Genomic DNA, 20,074 nt, shown 5'->3' on the forward strand with positions numbered 1-20,074 from the left:
CGAGGCTTGAAAATTCTCACGCCATCGATTCCGAACGATTCCGTGAATTCAAGGTCGGGAGATACCGGAGGCACGCAAGGGGGATATGAGGGACATGTGCGTGGCGGTTTTCAGTATACTCCAGACTATGCCGTGCGATTGACGAGACGAGGCTGTGATACGGAGTCCGGTGCATTCTAGAATTCTACATTTGATTCCTCTTTTTATCTTACAGCTGTATTCTGCGCTTCGAGTCTGACGTTCTGTGATAAACCTCGTGCTTTTGTTGTCCGGCAAGAATCAACATTCCAATTTTGTAAATCAATCTCATTATCATCATTAACGCAGGTAAAATCATTACGGTAAGTAAATCGAATGTATCATTTAAATATATATAGTTACTAAATGGCAGAGTCCGCTTGATTTCCGCAATCGATCCGCTATCATATTCTGTTAGTGGATTCCCTCGTTGTTTCTGCCAGCAAAAGTATCTGCCGACGAAGTTCGTAACAAATACCTCGCAAGGTCCGTTTTGGCTACCTGAGTAATTGCATCCTCTATAGTTTTATCTCTGAAACATTCGCGGTTTTAATAGTGCAAGACAAACGAGAAAAAAAATTGCAAAAGAAGTGATTTTATTGCCACGTTGAAGTTTACGTTTTGCTATTAAGTTGTTGCATCAATTTTTGCAACTTTGTAACGTGAGCTTTAAAACATCTTGAGATAAGATAGATTTAAGTGTATTAAAATAAATTACCAAGGTATATTTAAATGTATTTAGGATACATTTAAATATATCCAAGATATATTTAAATATCTAAGATATATACTTTTAAGTATCTGGGATATATTTAACTATTATAATTTGTTGCAGCTAGAATTTTCGTTTGATTAATAATCGAGGAGAAGGATTGTAATAATGGAACTGATGCGGCCAGACCGACCGTCTAAATGTACGTGGAAAGCGAACGGGGAAAATTCGCCACATACGAAACGAACGGAGTGAGTTTGCCATAACTGGAAGATTTACAGAACGAAGAGTTTTTTTAAATCCTTTTTATCTTGACCATTTGGTTTACATCTTTGTCATTTTGTAATAGCACATGGCACGTCATACATTACAGCTCTGTACTAATTTTAAGAGACACGAGAGGTCTCACGATATGTTCTAAGAATATCAAAGCTTATCAGTAGACCACATATATGTGGTCATTGTAATCAACATTGTAACAAATCACAAAAATGAACAGATGACATTGCAAAACAAATATTGCTACAAACTAGAATGAGCACTGTGCAAATAAGCATGACTCTGATGATCTCATACTCTGATGACTCTGATAGCTATCATAAGCATGAATGTTAATAACAGTTGTAATAGTTGTTTGTGTTAGAGTGATGTTTAGGCTTTATCACTAAATCTGTGTGTCACAACTTACGCAACTTTCGATCTTCTTGCGTTTTATATTTATATTGAGGTATACGGATAATCAATTTTTGTGTCAATTATATATTTTTTTTCATTTCTTAGTGTACCAAACCGTAAGAAAATATTATCAAGCATTTTAAGCACAATTGGTCAGACGCCTCTCGTTCGGCTTAACAACATTCCTAAATTACACGGGATCAAATGTGAAATGTGTGAGTGAAAAAATTTATATTTTACAGAACGATAAAAATTTCAGATGAAAATCTGACCTAAGAAAACTTTCTTATCTTGTAGATGCCAAATGTGAATTCTCAAACCCCGGTGGGTCTGTCAAAGATAGGATAGCGGACAGAATGATTGAGGATGCAGAAAATAAGGGTCTGATAAAGCCAGGATACACTATTATCGAACCAACAAGCGGAAATACTGGCATCGGCTTAGCGATGGCCGCTGCGGTCAAGGGCTACAAGTGCATCATTGTGATGCCGGAGAAAATGTCTAATGAAAAAGTCTATGTGCTTCGCGCTCTCGGTGCGGAAATAGTCAGAACGCCGACCGAGGCCGCTTGGGACAGCCCGGAAGCGCATATCAGTGTTGCTCAAAAATTGCAGAGAGAGATACCCAATAGTATTGTTTTAGACCAGTATACAAACGCTGGTAATCCATTGGCACACTACGACCATACGGCGACAGAACTTTGGGAGCAATGCGACGGTAATATAGATTATGTGATAATTGGCGCCGGTACCGGAGGCACCGTGTCTGGAATTGGACGAAAATTGAAGGAATTGTCGCCTAGTACACAAATTATCGCGGTGGATCCTAAAGGCAGTATTTTGGCGGAGCCATCTGAATTGAATGGGGACGGTATTGGTTTCTACGAGGTAGAGGGAATTGGGTATGTAATAGAAGTGTGCATGTGCACACATATTCTAGACATCGAATATAAAGTAATATAATTTTTGATGCGATTATCGTATAAAATAAAAATAATTTTTTTCTTTTTATTTACGTATGTAGATATGACTTCATACCTACAGTTCTAGATCGCAGTGTGGTCGATGTGTGGGTGAAAACCGAAGACCACGAATCGTTAAAAGCGGCACGAGAATTGATTAGCAAGGAGGGTCTGCTTTGCGGCGGTAGCAGCGGTGCGGCACTCGCGGCGGCGTTAAAAATCGCGAAAGACCTCCCTGCGGATAAGCGTTTGGTCGTTCTTTTGCCAGACAGTATAAGAAATTACATGACTAAATTTGTGTCAGATCAATGGATGGAAGCCAGAGACTTTTTGGTAAAGTTATTTTCTCTACTTGTTACGCATTTAAGTTTATTTCAAATATTATTGAATATATTTACTAAATTACAATTCAATTCTTTTGTCAGCCATCTGAACCTTCGATAGAAGCGAACAAATGGTGGTGGAACCTACCGGTATCGGATTTATCGTTAAAAAAGCACGTGTTGTTAAAAGGGATGTCGTGTCAAAATACTGTGGATTTCTTGACATCCGCTGGTCACGTACGGCAATTGTTAGTAACCGACGAGAAGATGTGCGTGGAAGGCATTGTTACGTTGGACGCACTTTATTCCAATTTAATCTCCGGTACGGTGAATCGAAATGATTGCGCTGAGAAAGTCATGATCAAGCAATTTACGAAGGTCACAGCTTCAACTACACTCGGTAAAGTGTCGCGGATTCTTTCTCAAGAATCTTACGTCGTGGTTGTATTAAACGACGATAATACTTTAATCGGACTTGCAAGTCAAAACGACATTTTTAATTTTATCACTAAGGACAATGACCGCAAAAATAATGAAATTGTATAAAATTTGAAGTAAAAGATTGTCACCTGCGCTGCGTGGTCGGATAATTAAGACTAATTACATCATAACGTTCCTTTATGATTTTGATACTATTATCTTACATTTGTGTACGTTGGATCAATGATTTATATGACGTATAAAAGTTGTCAATGTAGAATTTATACATTTATCTAGATCTCTTTTTTTAAACTAGTAATATAATATTTCTTAATGTCTCTTATAGCACTTATACATTTTAAGCATTTAAGCTGGACTTTTTATCTTTGCAGTAATTTTATGAATCAATGTAATCCAAGATGAACAAAATAAAAAAAAATATATAAGATCTACGAAATTGTTATAAAATAAATATAGATACCTTATTTCGAATATATTCTGGGATAGGTTCATAATTTACAAATATAGATATAGGTACATTGCACAAGACGAATATCAGAACTATTTCATCTCCGGGAATACTAATAATTTATTTTCTTTCCACTAAATACAATAAAAATAGTATACGACGTACGATGAATATCTATTATATTTCCTTGCATCTCATATGAGATTTTGCAATATATGTACCTTTTTACACTTCTGTATCTTCTTATTTCCCCAAGTCGCTCCACGAATGGCTATTAAATCTTTTGAACTTGAACGTGAAACTTGCAGCTCGGTAACGTGGTAGTTTCCGCGGTAACGGTGCTAATAATACCAAGGTTCGCTAGACTACCTCGGAGGAGGCCGCAAGTGAAAGCCAGCAGGCGTGGGCTCTCCTTCAGGTACTGCTTGCTGTTGCTCGTACCGACTTTGTCCAGCAGCCTAAAGGCGTTGTCTTGCAACACGTACACCCCGTGATGATTAGTTCTGAGATTGTCGATCTGCTTGTGATACAGGCTGGACCAGAAGTCCGTGCAGATGAACTTGATCATGTCCAGTTCGTCCTTGAACCTGCTCCACTCCCTCGTCAGCCGTTCGATGATTCTGTACCCGACGCTGAACCCCATCCATTCTAAACGCGAGAGTTCCTCCTCGCCTTCCTGTTGGAAACAACAAATCAGGTGAGTTCTTTTGCGGGGTAAATTAACAAAACTCCGTGTACGTCCAGGTGGGCTCCGATTAGCATTCTCACGGCCGATTACTCACTGCAGCGTTAGACGACCTGCTCAGAACGTAATTGACCAGCTCGGCGTGCAGGTATTCGAAGAGACAGTCGTCAGCTTCCCCGGTCGCGCCAGGATTCGCTTTGGAGTCAACTATCTGTTGCTTCATCGTTGCTCGACGCTGTCGTTTCTCGCTTTGACTCGGTCTACCTGCGTTTCTTTTCCCGTGTGATTTGACTTATACGTGTACCATTTACAGAAAGTACATTAAACAACCTTAGACACACAACCGTCCTTCTCCAGACTGACACAATTGATGGAAATTAATTACTCTCTCCGCGTATCTGACTGCGAAGCATGCTAATTGCTAATCGTAACGCGTATCGTAAAATATGATAAAACGTATGATAACTTTGACAGACAGTCGCACATGCGCCACGAACGATATCACGATAACGATACCCGTTCGTTTCAACTCCTCAAACTGCTCTTCGGCTCTCTTTTCTCGTTTACGACATTGGAAAGTGCGAGTAGAAGAGAAATAGGTGTAATTAAACGTTTAGAGAGAAAGAGAGGAAAGACGTGAAAGGTACAAAAGGTTCAGCTACAAAGAACACATGATAATACAGTGCATCACACTGGTAACCATGGAAACTGTAAAGCACGCTTACTGCACGCCGCTGAATAAGTATATCGCGTACCAATAATTAATTTCTTTTTACAATTTTTTTAAAAGATACGCTCAGATGAACCTTAATCTTCCTTTCATATATTTTGTTTGATAAAAATCTTAAAAAGTGAGCCGTGAGAAATATATATATAAATTTCCAACATTTCCATCAATCATATTTCATCTATTTAGATAATTATAATAAATGCATAATAATTAATTGACCGTATCTATATTTTAATTATTTAAGAAACATTTAATTATATATAGTTAATTGAATATAAATCGCTGATTAATGTATTGCTTATTATATATAATTAACAGTAATGATGTACTGTTGTTCATAATCTTGGTAACATAAATTTCTGAACAAAACAGGACATGGAGAAGTATGTCATCAACGGTCAGATTGGCGAAGGAGCGCAAGGCTTGGTTCTGAAAGCGCGCGATACATCCACGGATCAGGAAGTGGCGCTAAAGAAGATTATGATTAAAAGGACCGAGGGCGGGCTACCTGCGTCCATCATACGCGAAGTGAAAAGTTTGCAGCAATTAAAGCATCCCTACGTAAGCTTTCCTTCGTCTAACATCTTGACTTTTTCTAAATAAAAAGGAATTAGTATTTAAAGCGTGCACCGATTCCTTCCCGTATCAATTCGGCGGAATTTGTATTCATCGCCACTTGCTTGCAGGTCGTGGAGCTGCTGGATGCTTTCCCAAACGGTCTAGACTTCGTGATGGTGTTCGAATACATGCCAACAGGTTTATGGGAAGTGTTAAGAGATCCCGAGATATCCTTGACGCTGGCGCAAATTAAAACATACATGAAAATGTTGTTGGAGGGTGTAGCTTATGTGCATGGCAAGAAAATAATACACAGGGTACGCGGATTTTTATCTCAAAAGAGATTCAAATGTATGTAATCGCTTCTAAAGTGACGAAGAGCTTGGAATTGGATTTTAGGATTTGAAACCTGCAAACTTGTTGATCAGCGAGAAGGGTATCCTGAAAATCGCGGATTTCGGATTGAGTAGATTGATGTGGCGGGATGGCACGAAGCCATATTCGCATCAGGTCGCCACACGGTGGTATCGGGCACCGGAACTGCTTTACGGGGCACGTTATTACTCGTCCGCGATCGATATTTGGTCGATCGGCTGCATATTCGGCGAAATGCTGAACGCTTCCCCACTATTTCCGGTAAATAGTTCCTTCTTGACTGAAATAGATTGCTAAATTATGTGCAATGCTGTTATTTGCAAATTGCAGGGTGAAACTGACATTGAGCAACTGGCCATCGTCTTGAAGTATTTGGGTTCTCCTACGTCCGAATCATGGCCCGAATTAAGTACGTTACCGGACTACAACAAAATCACCTTTCCTTATCACAAAGGCACGACGTGGGAGAGCATTGTTCAAGACGCGCCGCCAGAAGCTGTCGATCTAATCAGGCAGATTTTGATTTATAATTCGTCCAGACGTCTCACAGCTGAACAGGTAATAGATAATGAGATAATACAGAGACCCTGTTGCCCTCGAATTTTTAATTGGTTATTATTTTTGCACCGTTCTTCCATTACTTACATTTCGTTAGGGTGTAAGCGATTGAAAGAAGATACGTAGACACAAATAGAAATGAAAAATTACTGTTGCAGGCATTGTGTCATATATACTTTTACTCCAAGCCATACCCCTCTATGAAAAATCTAATAAAACCACCGTTGGATCATCGCCTTCGTGTAAAACCGAAGAAAATCGATCCGCATGTGCAACCAAGCATACTTTTCGAAAATCTTCTAAGCATTGTATAACGATGACTGTTACGATGATTAATGGTATACTATTGAATGATATATAGATGAAAAATGTTCTTCGTAGAAAAGATTAGAAAATCCGTTAACGATTTCATTTATTTTCACAGATTTCATTTAATTTCCATTCCTGTAAAATGCAAGTATTCTTCTGAATACCTCCGGATTGTATCCCTCGACTACTGGCCTGCCAACGTCATATTCAGCTTTCTCGTAAAGCGTCAACGGCGATAGAGGACACCAGAAATTCTTCACACGAGCGTCATTGGCGTCCAACGAATTGAGTTGAAATATGAAAAAGTGATAGTTCTTCCCATCCGATTGAATGCATTGCACGGTCACGGGTTCTGGCAGTTTCTTCACGGATGAACCGAACTTCTGCCGTGCACAGGACGCCGCCGCGGTGTACGTTTTTATCAGAGTCCGACCAAAAATTTGACTCTGCATCACAGCTAATTCCGTCAAATTTTTCACTTCCTCGGGGTCGTAGTGCACAAAGATGGTATGAACGTTCATCCAAGGCGATGTTGCACTGAGAGCTGTAATTAGAATATACTTAGATATTAGAAGTATATTGTATATGTATATTGGAAATAACGAGCATTAAACTTACGATATATGTCCTCAGTTCTGTAAATGTTTGTCGCATTCAAACCGATGGTGTGATGCATTGGATGTATATTTGGGAGCTCTATTTCCATATTGCTGTCAGAACTTTCTATTGGTTTTAGAGGATTCGACGACATGACCGCCACATCTGATCTTAGGGTAAATTGAATGAGGTCCGATTCTTTATCTGGAAAACAACATGTGATGTTTAAGTGGAATATTGAATGCACAGTGCAACGTTTAAATATCCAACTAAGCTACCTAAGTTTAACTTTGTTATCCCATCATACAAAATACATCGTTTCTGCGCGATATCTGGACCCGACAATAACTCGCAAAGTTGTACAAGTTTCCTAGACAAGTTTCGCCTGCAAAAAATATTCAATATTGTTAAGAAATAAGTATGAATGTATATATACTGTTGCTGTTTAAATATTTAACTTACTAACATTTTTCTCCAATTTGTTATGCCAAAATCTCTAGGAAACACCCACGCAGGTCTTTCAGGATCCTTCCTTTTTGGCAATTTTTCTTGATGAGCGTCAAATATATTTGAAGTATAAATTATCCTAAAAATACCAAAGAATATTCAATATATGAGTAGAAAATTAATTTAAAACAAAAATTAATTTAATATACCTTTTTACTATGTCATCTACATGTTCCGGCAGATTTGAATCTGAATCTTGGATATAATTTGAAGAACTGTCCGGCAGACACACAGTATTTGTCAGTATCTGTGCTTGAGAAAATCCCTCTTGCAGGATATTACGATCCTCAAATATCAAGCAAGCCTGAGCCTTCCAGTCGGGATGCGTTTCGTCAAACGTTATTTGCCTTGGCTTCAGAAACTCTAAATTTAGCCTTGTATAACACACAATTTACAATTAGTATCAGATATATAAACAGTAACTTGCGAGAAATGCAGGAGAGAAGAGTACCTTGGAAATTCTTGTTTCGGACAGGCTACTTCCGAGGCGTCCTTCACCGAAATCCTCAACGTTGACAAGTATGCTTCCGTCTTGGTGTCAGTTATTTTACGTTCTCGCTTCACGTACCACAGTTTTCTAATCATCCTACCTATATGCTGCTTGTATAATACCCGCGTGAGCTTCATTGTACTTTATCTGAGGATAGATTAATAGTAACAGGTAGATTAACAACAACACAGTAGGCGCGAAAGTCTTAAAGGTTATGCGCTTTACTAAAGAAGTTTTCTCTCTTTATCAGTATTGAGTTCTTATCAAATAATATTAAAAATAAAATGACGGTACTCGACATCGTAACTCACATCGATGAGAAACAATAAAATCAAATTGAATAATATCCTTCAAATCTACAATATACTTTCGGTGCGCAAAGCATAACCTGCATAACCCATTTTCCGGCTTATAACAATTCTAAGCTGCATCGATAATATAGGAATCCTTCTGATGAAATAACCATTTTAAAATTCATTTTTTAGCAACCTCTGATAACGGAGATTAACAATGACAGGCATTCGATTACATGATTTGACGTGTAATAAAATTTTTAGGAATAAATAAATACTTTCTACAAAATATTCTATATTTAATATTTTATCAAACGCATAACCATTCCTTAATCCAAAATATTTTTTACAAATCCCCTCATTATTTCCTTTATACATATAAATGTGAATTAGAAATGCATAACAAAATATTTATTGTATTGGATTTACGAGCTATTTCTCCTTCGCGGTAGTATCGGGACCGAGTATTTTGCGCCTTTGCACGAACATGTGCATATAAAGATGTGGAAAACCTGCACAGTGAACAAACGAAATATTTAATGAATAATTTATTTCCTGTTTACTATGTAATTTTACGCTTTTGATATTCACCTGGAATGTATAACAGCATAATTGATATCAGGAAATACAAGTAACTGAATGTGAAGTTCCATTTGTTTGGTAGAATGTAGCTCCAAGAGTCGGGATTAGCGCTGGCGTACCTTACGGCGGCATAGAAGCACAATAATTCGCCGGTCACGCCCAACGGATACAGTATGATGAACAACGTATATCTGAAAGCCAAAGTTTCCACCTCGTAATGCGATCTCACATAAATAAAAATAACTTTTTGGAACAGTGGAAGAGATTTTTAAGCTCACCTCAGCCAGACCAGTAGGTGTGGCACAATACCGATGAGGTTTGCAAAATAATAGGAGTATCTAATGATTTCCGTAATGGACCACGCGGTGAGAGCCAGCAGAAGACCTGGGGACGCAGCAGCATACGTGTAAGGAGTAGCCAGGATAACCCCGACTACAACCAGGACGCGACTGAAGACTTGGAATGTTGTGATTACAACATTGGATCGTACCAATCCAAGTGCTGCGTGCATTATCTGAAAAAAGAAACTTCTATAATTAACTATACATAAGTAATATACTCATTATACTTTCAGGGATAAATCTACATGAAAATCTAATAACACTTTTGAAGTTTCTAATCTATAGTGAGAGATTTCACAAAACTTTTTCCCCATTTGCTGATATTTTTAATTCCAATTTAGTCTTAATTTAAACTCTTAAAAAAAAATTATATTTTTGCTGCTTGATAACATTTCCAGTAGAAATTCAAAATCAAAAGCTCAAGATTTGGCCTAAGGTTTTAGATAATTTCTGCCTGTCTCAGATTACATTCAATCAAAAGTTCTAAGATATATCGTCGAATATACCTCCAATAAAGCTGCATTCTGAAAAACAATCACAAGTAGCTTGGTCTTATCCCATAAGGTACCACCGGAAGAAGGCTGGATATAATATTGTATAATCTGATACAATATATAGCTCCATCTAAAATAAAAGAAAAAAATTTATCTCTTTCCAGAACATTTAAGAAAAGAAAATATAAGACGCACAAAGAAAACTCCGTAACAAACGGAACAGAGCGATGAAAAAGACACCTTTTATACAATATTGTGTAAAAAAATTAATCGTGAGAAAAGTTCACTTTATTATTCACAAACTGACGTACCCTAACGTCTGGCCTAGATTATACGACGCCAGGTAGAGTTTCGAGAGAGCACCCGGCTCCTTGGATTTCGTTCTTGCCATGTCTAACGTGGAAGTTCCTCGAACGTCGTCTCGCTCTCAAATACCTCGCGACGAGTCAAGTTCAACGCAACCTTTGCTCGACCCCGAAGAGTCCGGTCTTCAATATGCGCGTAAAAAAAATCCCTTATCATGCATTTCTCGTCATCGAGTATCGTTTGAATTATTGATGAGGAACGTAAGGCAAGGTATTTTGAGTTACGATTCGCCCCAGCGATTTCTTTTTATTCCTAATCCATATTTATATGCTTGTTCAGCATTTAACTCGAAAGGTTAGCAACATCGGCATAATTGTGCAACATACGTTCCGTTATTCGTACTCCCCCCCGCAATCCCCGCTCTCGTCACTCCCGTTCGAGCGAGAGTGCGATAACGATAACGACAAACGACAATCCTCTCTCGCTCTAATGCCTTCCTGTCAAAAGGCATCGCTCGCGAGGCAAGGAAATCGGCCAATCGCGAATCTCGCGCGGGAAGAAACGCGTGCGACGTGACGCGATGACGAGAAGGCGAAGGATTCGAGCCGCGCTGAATCGCCTGAATCATACAGCTGCATAGGGACGCGCCCAAAGTTCGCGTACTCGCGTCGCGAATAGTATTGTTTTTGTTTAGGCGTGTTTGATGTTTGATCTTATACCGTGCGCCGCTGGCACGGTCTCTCGAAGTGAATCGCGTGAATCGCGCGTCGACCGATCCACCGAGACGAGAGAACGAACGAGAGATTGTGAGAGATAAGGAGAAAAAGAATTGTCTCGAAGAAAAAAAACGTGCCCTGTTAGCATTGTTAGCAAGGTTCCGCCGATGTTTGGTCGGAGGGTCGGAGGGTACGAAATTCGCACGAATCGACCCCGCAAATTAATTCGCGAGCGAGAGAGAGAATGACGCGCCCCGCCAGGATGCTTGTCGCGCGAGTTGCGCTCGACCTCGCGCATTTTTCAAGGCTCGGCCGTGCTTTATGAGGGGCAATTAATCTTATCTGAGGTAACATAGCACGGCAAACAGCAAACACCCGCCTGGATTTCCCCTCGCTCTCTCGTTTATGACAAGGCGGGGGGATTTGAAGGGGATTTTTACAATTAGATAGAGCACGCAACGCGCAATCCTGCGCGCGGTGAACGTGGAGAGAGATTAACACCAAGACGTCCAAGATGCATCACGTTCTCGAGCTGATCGTGAATAGCGCTTTGCTATGGATATTCCTGGAGACCGCGATGAGCGGGCTGGTCACCGTCCTGTATGAGTTTTCCGTTCCCTGGATCGTTTGGGGCTCGTTGATTGTCGTGGTAGCGCTGAAATTGACCCGAGTGTCCCCTCCGCCCGTCGGCACCGTGCAAGAGGTGCTCGGCGTGAATCCGCTCCTCCTGGGCAGAGATAGCTCCGTGCCTGAAAACCACGGTAACGGAGAGCAATATTGCATGCGAGTGGTGGCCCACCGTGGTGGAGGATACGATTATCCCGAGAACAGTTTGTTGGCTTTCCGAAATGTAAAGTTACACACCTCGACGTAGCTTAGCTATCATAGTATCTAAGAATTTTTGTTTGGAGCTCAGACGTTTTGTGTGCCTCTTGATTTTGCCGTTGGCTTGTTTAACATATTCATTGTCGCTTAATAATGCAAGGCGGAGGAACTCTTCTGTAAAATATTTTTATATTAATGCATTGTCCTGTTTAATTATTAAATATTTCCGTTGTAGTTTCAAGCGTACTAATTTTATTTATTTTGTGTGCTACAAACATTCCCATTTTGGAAATGGTATTCCTTGCTGCATTGTCTATATCTTTTTTTACAGAGCAAAGGAAAGGGCTGTACTGCAGTTGAGCTTGATTTACGACTAACGAAAGATAACATTCCAATAACGTTCCATGACCCGACAATCGAAAGACTCACAGGCCAGATGGGCACGATTAGTGAAATGACATGGGAAGAATTGAAGGAGTTTGACATAACTTACAATCACCCACTTAAGTACGATTATATATGTATATATATATTTCAACTTAATTGTAGCTTTTGTATAAAAAATGCGTACGCCTAGCGTATTGTCGGAGTATTTTAACAAAGAAAAAATTGTTTTGCCAAAGGAACAAATTTTCCGAAGGCGAGAAGATCGCCCTGTTCCACGACGCGCTGCAGGAATGCCTGAACAGCGAGCAAAGAATAATTATAGACATAAAAGAGACGAGGATGGACGTTGTGCAAATCGTTCTAGACGCGTACGAGAAATATCCAAAATTGTTCCAGAGAGGCGTCGTGTCGAGTTTCAATCCGATCGTAGTGTACATGGTACGAATTAAACATCGATTAATAACTTAAGTTACATATCTATGTCGATTTAAACAAAAATTATATTTATAAAAATTTTATGTTCAGATTAGGAAGAAAGAGCCGCGTATTGTCTCGAGTCTCGCTTGGAGGCCATATTTTTTCTCGAGAGCGTCGTACGCCGGTCTGGAAGCACCCGGCCCGGCACGGTACCGCAATCCTTTTAAGCATTTGGCAGCTTGCATTTTGGAGATTTTGTACGAGTGGCTGCTACCGCGCTTTGTCTACTATATCGTTGGCGTTTCGGCTGTGCTGTTGCACAAGGATATAGTAAATCCGTAAGTAAACGCTTTTAAAATTCAGACCTTCACAATTTCATTCATTCACGTATACATATTCGTAAGAACAAGTTTATGTATATTCAATTTTTATTTCAGACGCGTAATAGAACGATGGCGCGAGCGCGGTGTTCGCGTGATGGCGTGGACGGTAAATCGACCGACGGAGAAAACGCATTTCTCGAGGTTCCTCAAAGTCACTTATCTAACCGACACGCTACATCTAGAGAAGGACATGTAGTAAATGTCCGATATATATTTGTTCAGTATTAAATTTCAAAGACTTTTGTACCATACAGCCTGGCATTATGCACGTACAAATTTTTCTACTTTCGATTATGTAGATTATATATCGTAACATCAGCTATCTAGTCGGGTCGTAAAAAAAATTGACATAACGACTTATATTACTTTTAACATAGATTATAAGGCACTTATTTTATAATGTCTTATACAAGACGCCTATGTATGTGCAAATAGCGATAATAAAATTACTCGTTACATTGAGGGGATTTAAATGGACGGAGTTACAATTTCTCGCGTTACAACGAGGTTCATATAATTTTTTTTAACTTACCGAGAGTAAATTAATTAAAACTACTCAAGTTCTTAAGCAGTTAAGAACTTCTTAAGTTCTTAAAAAAGTGCATATTAAATGTAGAACCATAAAACCCATCCATTTTTCACACATTATCAATAGCAATCTTCAAAATAGATCGTTTCTTTAATGATTGCACAGATATTACAATAAATACGTATGTAAAAAATATGAAAAAAATATTCTTTCAAATATAATAGTCGTAATCATATCTCACAATTATCACTAAATATATTGCTTGATTATCAGCGTGTAATATCGAGTGCAATCTTCGTACTCGTTATTGCTTAGTATAATCAGATAATCTATTAATTTCCTTCTTTGGATAATGCGTCATTTAAAATGGCACGTTTTATACATGAGAGGCCGGTAAAAGAGTTAAAAACAAGTACCTAAGATTATTATAGCAAAATTGCAAAGAAAAAAAGTCAGTCGGTGCGATATAAAAATTGTTAAACGTACGATACCTAAGTTTACATTTAAGGCGTATCTTTAGACGATAGTAGTAAGTTTACTTTTACGAGATTCCATACCTTCAATGAGGCCAGTCAATAGATCTTCCATCTCTGTGGTGGCACGTTTCAATTTACAATTGTCATTGCCATCGTATGATTCTACAAAAAGCGCGTACATTAGTTACGTACATATTTTCGTGTTATTCTGTATAACTTACCGTCAAAGCAGTCATTTGCAACCATATTTTGCAGTCTATCTAGTATATCATTAAGATCTCCTTGAATATTTTGCAAACTACTGTGTTGCGAGTGTTTATCGGGGCGTTGCAGGGAAGACGGCGTATTGTCTCTATGAATGCCAGTTGGAGATTGAGAAGCTATCAACGACGTGTCATTATTTGTACTACTAATTGCCGCGTAATTGTCTTCCTTGCAGTTGGAGTTGCCAGCGGCCAACCACTGAGAGAAGCCACTGTCAGCTGGAGTCAATTCTCTTCTTCTTGTTCCTAATTTAACAAGCGTTCATATAAATTTACGGATTCTTCCTAATTGCGTTAATGTATTTTGTACTCACCTCCGATCCAAGTACTTAATTCTATACGATTGCTTTCTGACATATTGGCGAATCCAGTACTTGTGGAGGCCTCTTCGACGCAAGAAAGAGCGTTGGCGTTATTCTCTTCTACCGTACGTTCTATAGGCGACGATGTATTAAAACTATTTAACATTAATTTTTCTTTTCTATGTTGTAATTTGACTCCTTGTTGGTTCGTGCCGTCTTGTCTGATAATCGGACTCAATTCGAATTCCAGAGGCAAGGCCGTTAATCTGGACGACAAGGGTGGCAGCATCGGGGTGCTTTGCATACGAGTGATGATCTGTGGCACTTGGGCCGTATCGGTGAATAAACATTTCTATAAAAATTAGACAGATTTAGCGAACAACGCTTAAACAATTTTCAACTTAACGTACCTTAAGCATTTTCAATCGCTGCAGTTGAGATTCGATGGTCGCTCGGTGACGTTGTAGCCTCTCTGCTTTGGTGCCCTGTATATCTAGCAACTCGATTTGCAATTGTCGATTTTCTTCTTCCAAGTGCATTATGATACTTTGTAATTCCTTTTGCGGATCAGTCAGAATTTTTCGCTTAACCGTGCTTCTTATCGAGCCGTAATCCGTTCGTTTGGTTTCATTACTGTAAGAAATATATTTTCCTACTAAAGGATATTGCATAATTGTTTATAAAATTGTAGAAGTGCAGTTTGTATGTGCGACGAACCTGACAGCGTCTGCAACTGTGTCCTCCATCGTGACTGCTCTGGTAGGACACAATCTCAGTTTATTTCTGATCAATTCAAGGATCAGCTTCGTAATTTCACGATGTGAAGTCTGTGAAAGAATTGTTTCTGAGTAACATGTTTAACGTTAGAGAATAGAAATCTAAACATTATACCTTCACGCAAAACTCGCGAATTGGGTGCTTCAATTTGTGCTTGTTCGATGTTTTTCCTAGGAGAAAACATTCCTGGCACTGATGATACCCAGTGCATTTCAAACAGCTATATCTCGGTCCCTGTACCGGCGTTACCTTACACGAGGAACATCTGATGTTATGTACAACTGTAAAGTAAAAATTGTTAACTATCATATTTGGGTCCACGATATTTTTTTCAATTTTGTTACTTACTGTGTTCTGCAGATTTTATTCGATTGAACGTCGTTATCCAAACCAGTAGTGGAGGTTCTTGCATGATCCACGTGGCAAACTCCGCTTCAGTAACTCCGAGGCCACCTTGAGACTAAAGTGTATCGACAAAATTATTTAATAGAGATCGTTTTTAATAGATGGGATGAACACAAAATCAGTTCTGTTCATACCTTTACAAAACAGGCATCTATGTGTGACTGAATCTGTTCGTATCCGTATGCTATACTTTCCCCCAGCATTTCCGTTATTTTGCAGATATTTGTTAATAAGGTGTGCAAGCCAGCTCGAGATAAACACGCATTGTGATCGGCCAATTGTTGATATAAATATCCATATTTCTCTTGTAATTTGCCACTGCACAATAATACCAACGCAACTTTTACCGAGAACACTAAAATATTTCCGGTACTTTGTCTGTAACGTTAAATTATTATTACTAATAATATATGTGTTTAAAGAAAGATAATTCAAATTACATTGAGATTATAGATACATTGATATAAACGTAATACGGTGAGATAAAAACTTACTTGTCAAAAGTATTCAGGATATAACTTGTGGCGAGCTTGGTCACAAGGTCAACATCAAAATTGAAATTACTTTCTTTCTGCGCCGCGAAATAGATGTCGGAAAGAACGTCCTCGATTTCACTCGGGTCTAAATTGACACAATTTTCAGTGATGGAGAGTCTGTGACGTTCGAACACTCCTGCTATTAACTCCAGCTCCACGTGCATCACTAAAGTAAAACAAAACAATTTTGAGCAATTAAATCGGCAATATTCGGCAAAAGAAATTTATATAAGGAAGACTTTATTATTACTTACTGTGCAATTCTCTATGTAATATCTGCATCTTCGCAGCGGTTCTATAAGATGCATAACGAATAGCGTTGCACTCTTGCATGGACCGCATGATACTCTCCATGGTAGGATATTGCCACTCGGACTACTCGGAGTTGTTTGACACTCTTATCTGTAAATGTTGAGGAACATTTAAGTGTCAAGTTCGAGTCCTTGCCTTTAGAAAACCATTCGTTAGGTTTACACGTTTATTATACAATCTTAACTTTATTGATAAAGTAGATGAACAAAGTAGATAAAACCAAGACCTTGCAAAGCGGTATATTTCTGAACGTCCCCATTTATACGATCTGATTATAATATGTGTACAGCATTACATAAAATAATATCAATTATGCCAATACAAGAATCAATTGTACTAAAAAATATTACAACAATGTTAGCATCGATTATTAAAAGACATGACATTTAACGCTGTATTCGTGCGGCAAACAACTCAGGAAATATGTTTTCAATTACAAAACATAAGTAATAATTAATAACATTCTGATTAATTAAAAAGCGTGATTTACATCAGTTTCGCGGAGACGTAAAAATAATCAACGTGAAGTTGAAATAAATTGCAAGTGTATCAGAGGACGGTATTGATACGGAAATTGTCAAAAAGAGCTTACTCTCTGTCATCTCAACATAATTTCGTAGTTTAAATTATTGATGTAAACAAAAGAACGATCTGCGTCCGAGGCACGAAACGTGAAACGTATAGAGGGCGCAAACAAGGCAGAGACACGATCACACGAGGATTCCCTAGAGTTGATTAATAACCAAACCTGACGCGAGGAACTGACCAATCGCACGCCGTTCCGCTGGTAATTTGGTAATTACTCATTATACGGAAACCGCGAGCGAATCTACTAATTGCGCAAGATTGAGTACTCAAATAATTTTCAGGTGAGTCGGCTTACATGCGATCCAGCTGAACGAAACGCACCGTGTGCCACGGCTTTTAATAGCGTGCTCCGATTGCTCCGAAAGGGAAAGCATTTGTCGTCCGCGAGAGGCGAAGGGTATAGTGTCATACCTTGGGAGCACGTGGTCTGGCGACACGTTGTGCAATAAGCAAGTTATTGGAAGATGCATCCCGTCATGCGGGGAGAAGACTTCGAGGAAGGTCAATTCAGCGACGCTGATGAGGACGAACGGTTGCAGACGTAAGTTACATGTATTTCGCTTTCATCTTTTATTCTCAAAAAGCTGCGAGTTGAGGATTATATGTTTATAAAGTTTTGTTTGCAAGTCTGTTGGGTCTTCGAAGCTGTTGTTTACGTTGTTATCGTCTTTCACACAGGCAGAACACATTCAAAGGAAGGCCTTTATTTAATGTGGAGAAAAAAGTGGCCGATCTGCACATTACGGACAATAAAACGAACAATGTGGACAACGATGACGACGATGACGACGACGACTATTTTTGTAACAATGATTACGATTTGGACGAGGAAAAGAATACCGTCGTGAAAACGAGCTCGCAGAGGCCCAACGCTCAGACCACGTCGACAAAGGTAACGAATTATCAACCTAAACACAAGCTGTTGACCCGTTATTCGAATAAAATTAATTTGGAGAAATACGCGGGTCCGTCGTTGCCAGGCCACGTGGCGAACGTGCTGGTCGAGAATGACAGACGGGTTGACAAAGATCGCATAAGGACGAAAGACAAAAGCGATCACGCGACGATCGAGAACGTGTTGGATTCGCGCATCAAGAACAAGCTGCACAAGCTGTTCGAGAGAGGAGTGCTGGCGGAGATAAACGGTTGCATCTCGACCGGGAAAGAGGCCAATGTCTATTATGCCAGGTCGAAGAACGAAGACGAGATCGCCATCAAGATATACCGGACGTCCATCCTGACGTTTAGAAATCGGGAGAAGTACATCAGGGGTGAATACCGTTTCGACCACGTGCACTCCCTGCACAATCCGCGCAAGATGGTGAAGATCTGGGCGGAGAAGGAATTTTCTAATTTGAAGCGTCTGGAGCAGGGCGGTGTCCGAGCGCCGCGGCCACACTTGTGCGGCGGTCACATGTTGCTGATGGAGTTCTTGGGCTCGGACGGCTGGGCGGCGCCCAAACTGAAGGACGCCGTACTTACGGATTCAAAGTCGAGGACGTTGTACAGAGAGTGTATCGAAATCATGTGGAAGATGTACAACAAGTGCAGGCTCGTTCATGCTGATTTAAGCGAGTACAATATGCTCTATCACGACGGATCGATCGTGGTCATTGACGTTTCGCAGGCTGTAGATCGTGATCATTGTAACGCGATGGAATTCCTCAGGAACGACTGTAGCAATGTTACAGGTATGACAGAGAAGCATTTCAATGTTCTGGCTTGCAGTTAAAAAAAAAAAAGAAATGTACTTGATGTATATTTGTATTATTTTTTTCAGCATTTTTCAAAAAGCACAACGTGGGAGTTATGCCGCTTCAAGCATTGTTCGACTTCATAACGGATCCAACGGTAAACGAGAATAACATGGACGAGTATTTGGACATGTGGATGCAGGAGGCGGATCAAGAGAAAGATCCGCAGCAACGGGAAATAGAGGAGGCGGTTTTCAAGCAAGCTTACATTCCACAGAGATTGACTCAGGTATCGGTGATTACTGCAGGCGCACGCAACGCATAATTCTAGATTCTATTTTGTTCTATCGTGTATCCTTTCGTAGGTGATCAATGTGGAACGTGATATAAATCTCGCGAAATCCGGTAAAGATTTGATTTACAAGACACTGATAGGCTTGAAAGCGGACTTATCTAAGCCCGCGGAAACACCGGAGATCCTCGCCAACAAACACAAGGCAGATGGCAAAAGTATGAAGGAGGGAAGCGATGCTGATACCTCCTCCGAGGATAATGATTCCGACAGCGAAAACGAGAGCGAAACAGACAGCGAGGATAATAAGAGTAAATTCGTAAATTCAGCTAGACCCAGAGACGAAAGTCCCGAAAGCAGAAAAGTAAGATTATATTATTCATTTTTCTGCACAACACTATGCATCTGTTACTTTCACGTCTAATTGATCTCTATTTATATTTGATTTTAAGGCGCGTAAGAAGGCGATCAAAGAACAGCAGGCAGAGAAGCGAAAAGTCAAGATAAAAAAGCATGTGAAGAAACGTAAAGTAAAAGTTTCCTCGAGAGGAGGAAAATAGATGTCTACATGGAAAAAAATGAGAACATTATGCAATGTATACACCGATTATTAGCGATCCTTGAGCGTTCTTAAAATTTTAGCATATTAAAAAAAAAAAGTACAAAACAGCAGGACACGATTATTTAAGGATGATTTGACTTGTATATAAAATACATGCATTAAGTACTTTTTTTTGTATTATATCTAGTATTTTGTTTGCTTTGTTTT

General features: G+C 39.5%; 8 protein-coding genes across 15 annotated transcripts in view; 4 read left to right on the forward strand and 4 right to left on the reverse strand.

Moving 5' to 3' along the window:
- On the forward strand, positions 1 to 3,557 carry Cbs (cystathionine beta-synthase). 4 transcript variants are annotated; one of them, XM_071789061.1, is made up of 7 exons: positions 1 to 96; positions 215 to 341; positions 854 to 981; positions 1,511 to 1,620; positions 1,703 to 2,306; positions 2,429 to 2,699; positions 2,792 to 3,557. In XM_071789061.1, the coding sequence occupies exons 3-7, from the start codon at positions 899 to 901 to the stop codon at positions 3,233 to 3,235; spliced, it is 1,512 nt and encodes a 503-aa protein (XP_071645162.1). In that variant the 5' UTR covers positions 1 to 96; positions 215 to 341; positions 854 to 898; the 3' UTR covers positions 3,236 to 3,557. The 4 variants fall into 4 exon arrangements, with proteins under 4 accessions (XP_071645162.1, XP_071645177.1, XP_071645153.1 ...); XM_071789076.1 differs by having other exon boundaries at positions 858 to 981; XM_071789052.1 differs by lacking the exon at positions 1 to 96 and having other exon boundaries at positions 105 to 341.
- Positions 3,558 to 3,680: 123 nt separating this feature from the next.
- On the reverse strand, positions 3,681 to 4,752 carry Trs33 (trafficking protein particle complex subunit Trs33). Its single transcript, XM_071789233.1, has 2 exons — positions 4,361 to 4,752; positions 3,681 to 4,254 (listed from the first exon to the last, which is right to left on the reverse strand). The coding sequence occupies exons 1-2, from the start codon at positions 4,484 to 4,486 to the stop codon at positions 3,853 to 3,855; spliced, it is 528 nt and encodes a 175-aa protein (XP_071645334.1). The 5' UTR covers positions 4,487 to 4,752; the 3' UTR covers positions 3,681 to 3,852.
- A 153-nt stretch (positions 4,753 to 4,905) lies between these two features.
- Positions 4,906 to 7,048, forward strand: LOC139819625 (cyclin-dependent kinase 20). Of its 2 annotated transcripts, none has more exons than XM_071789129.1 (7): positions 4,906 to 5,005; positions 5,366 to 5,554; positions 5,680 to 5,868; positions 5,951 to 6,187; positions 6,257 to 6,484; positions 6,643 to 6,822; positions 6,909 to 7,048. In XM_071789129.1, the coding sequence occupies exons 2-6, from the start codon at positions 5,369 to 5,371 to the stop codon at positions 6,796 to 6,798; spliced, it is 996 nt and encodes a 331-aa protein (XP_071645230.1). In that variant the 5' UTR covers positions 4,906 to 5,005; positions 5,366 to 5,368; the 3' UTR covers positions 6,799 to 6,822; positions 6,909 to 7,048. The 2 variants fall into 2 exon arrangements, with proteins under 2 accessions (XP_071645230.1, XP_071645221.1); XM_071789120.1 differs by having other exon boundaries at positions 4,957 to 5,114.
- On the reverse strand, positions 6,880 to 8,809 carry Mrpl37 (mitochondrial ribosomal protein L37). Of its 2 annotated transcripts, XM_071789087.1 has the most exons (7): positions 8,699 to 8,809; positions 8,349 to 8,534; positions 8,047 to 8,271; positions 7,857 to 7,976; positions 7,669 to 7,775; positions 7,412 to 7,594; positions 6,880 to 7,337 (listed from the first exon to the last, which is right to left on the reverse strand). In XM_071789087.1, exons 2-7 carry the CDS (start codon positions 8,522 to 8,524, stop codon positions 6,916 to 6,918), a joined length of 1,233 nt encoding a protein of 410 aa, XP_071645188.1. In that variant the 5' UTR covers positions 8,525 to 8,534; positions 8,699 to 8,809; the 3' UTR covers positions 6,880 to 6,915. The 2 variants fall into 2 exon arrangements, with proteins under 2 accessions (XP_071645188.1, XP_071645197.1); XM_071789096.1 differs by lacking the exon at positions 8,699 to 8,809 and having other exon boundaries at positions 8,349 to 8,692.
- A 160-nt stretch (positions 8,810 to 8,969) lies between these two features.
- Hacd1 (3-hydroxyacyl-CoA dehydratase 1) lies at positions 8,970 to 10,696 on the reverse strand. The gene is made up of 5 exons (XM_071789218.1): positions 10,409 to 10,696; positions 10,110 to 10,227; positions 9,541 to 9,776; positions 9,272 to 9,453; positions 8,970 to 9,192 (listed from the first exon to the last, which is right to left on the reverse strand). The coding sequence occupies exons 1-5, from the start codon at positions 10,486 to 10,488 to the stop codon at positions 9,113 to 9,115; spliced, it is 696 nt and encodes a 231-aa protein (XP_071645319.1). The 5' UTR covers positions 10,489 to 10,696; the 3' UTR covers positions 8,970 to 9,112.
- Positions 10,697 to 10,932: 236 nt separating this feature from the next.
- LOC139819619 (glycerophosphodiester phosphodiesterase 1) lies at positions 10,933 to 13,604 on the forward strand. The gene is made up of 5 exons (XM_071789106.1): positions 10,933 to 11,969; positions 12,276 to 12,451; positions 12,568 to 12,769; positions 12,857 to 13,086; positions 13,186 to 13,604. Exons 1-5 carry the CDS (start codon positions 11,634 to 11,636, stop codon positions 13,325 to 13,327), a joined length of 1,086 nt encoding a protein of 361 aa, XP_071645207.1. The 5' UTR covers positions 10,933 to 11,633; the 3' UTR covers positions 13,328 to 13,604.
- Positions 11,976 to 20,074, reverse strand: part of LOC139819552 (uncharacterized) — a 91,819-nt gene continuing 83,720 nt past the window's right edge. The window contains exons 1-12 of one of the 3 annotated variants that reach the window (XM_071788997.1): positions 17,324 to 17,428; positions 16,674 to 16,821; positions 16,378 to 16,585; positions 16,018 to 16,261; positions 15,827 to 15,938; positions 15,593 to 15,759; positions 15,419 to 15,528; positions 15,112 to 15,334; positions 14,714 to 15,053; positions 14,358 to 14,645; positions 14,218 to 14,298; positions 11,976 to 12,118 (exon numbers count right to left, since the gene is read on the reverse strand). In XM_071788997.1, coding sequence (XP_071645098.1) covers positions 11,976 to 12,118; positions 14,218 to 14,298; positions 14,358 to 14,645; positions 14,714 to 15,053; positions 15,112 to 15,334; positions 15,419 to 15,528; positions 15,593 to 15,759; positions 15,827 to 15,938; positions 16,018 to 16,261; positions 16,378 to 16,585; positions 16,674 to 16,773 — 2,016 coding nt within the window. In that variant the 5' untranslated portion in view covers positions 16,774 to 16,821; positions 17,324 to 17,428. Of the gene's footprint in view, positions 12,119 to 12,452; positions 14,299 to 14,357; positions 14,646 to 14,713; positions 15,054 to 15,111; positions 15,335 to 15,418; positions 15,529 to 15,592; positions 15,760 to 15,826; positions 15,939 to 16,017; positions 16,262 to 16,377; positions 16,586 to 16,673; positions 16,822 to 17,323; positions 17,429 to 20,074 lie in introns of those variants that run through there. The other 2 variants (XM_071789004.1, XM_071789013.1) reach the window with 2 other exon arrangements.
- On the forward strand, positions 17,549 to 20,047 carry Riok1 (RIO kinase 1). Its single transcript, XM_071789039.1, has 5 exons — positions 17,549 to 17,860; positions 17,998 to 19,010; positions 19,100 to 19,302; positions 19,379 to 19,669; positions 19,758 to 20,047. Exons 1-5 carry the CDS (start codon positions 17,784 to 17,786, stop codon positions 19,863 to 19,865), a joined length of 1,692 nt encoding a protein of 563 aa, XP_071645140.1. The 5' UTR covers positions 17,549 to 17,783; the 3' UTR covers positions 19,866 to 20,047.

This window comes from Temnothorax longispinosus, chromosome 1, assembly GCF_030848805.1.
Source record: "Temnothorax longispinosus isolate EJ_2023e chromosome 1, Tlon_JGU_v1, whole genome shotgun sequence".
Classification (NCBI taxonomy): domain Eukaryota; kingdom Metazoa; phylum Arthropoda; class Insecta; order Hymenoptera; family Formicidae; genus Temnothorax; species Temnothorax longispinosus.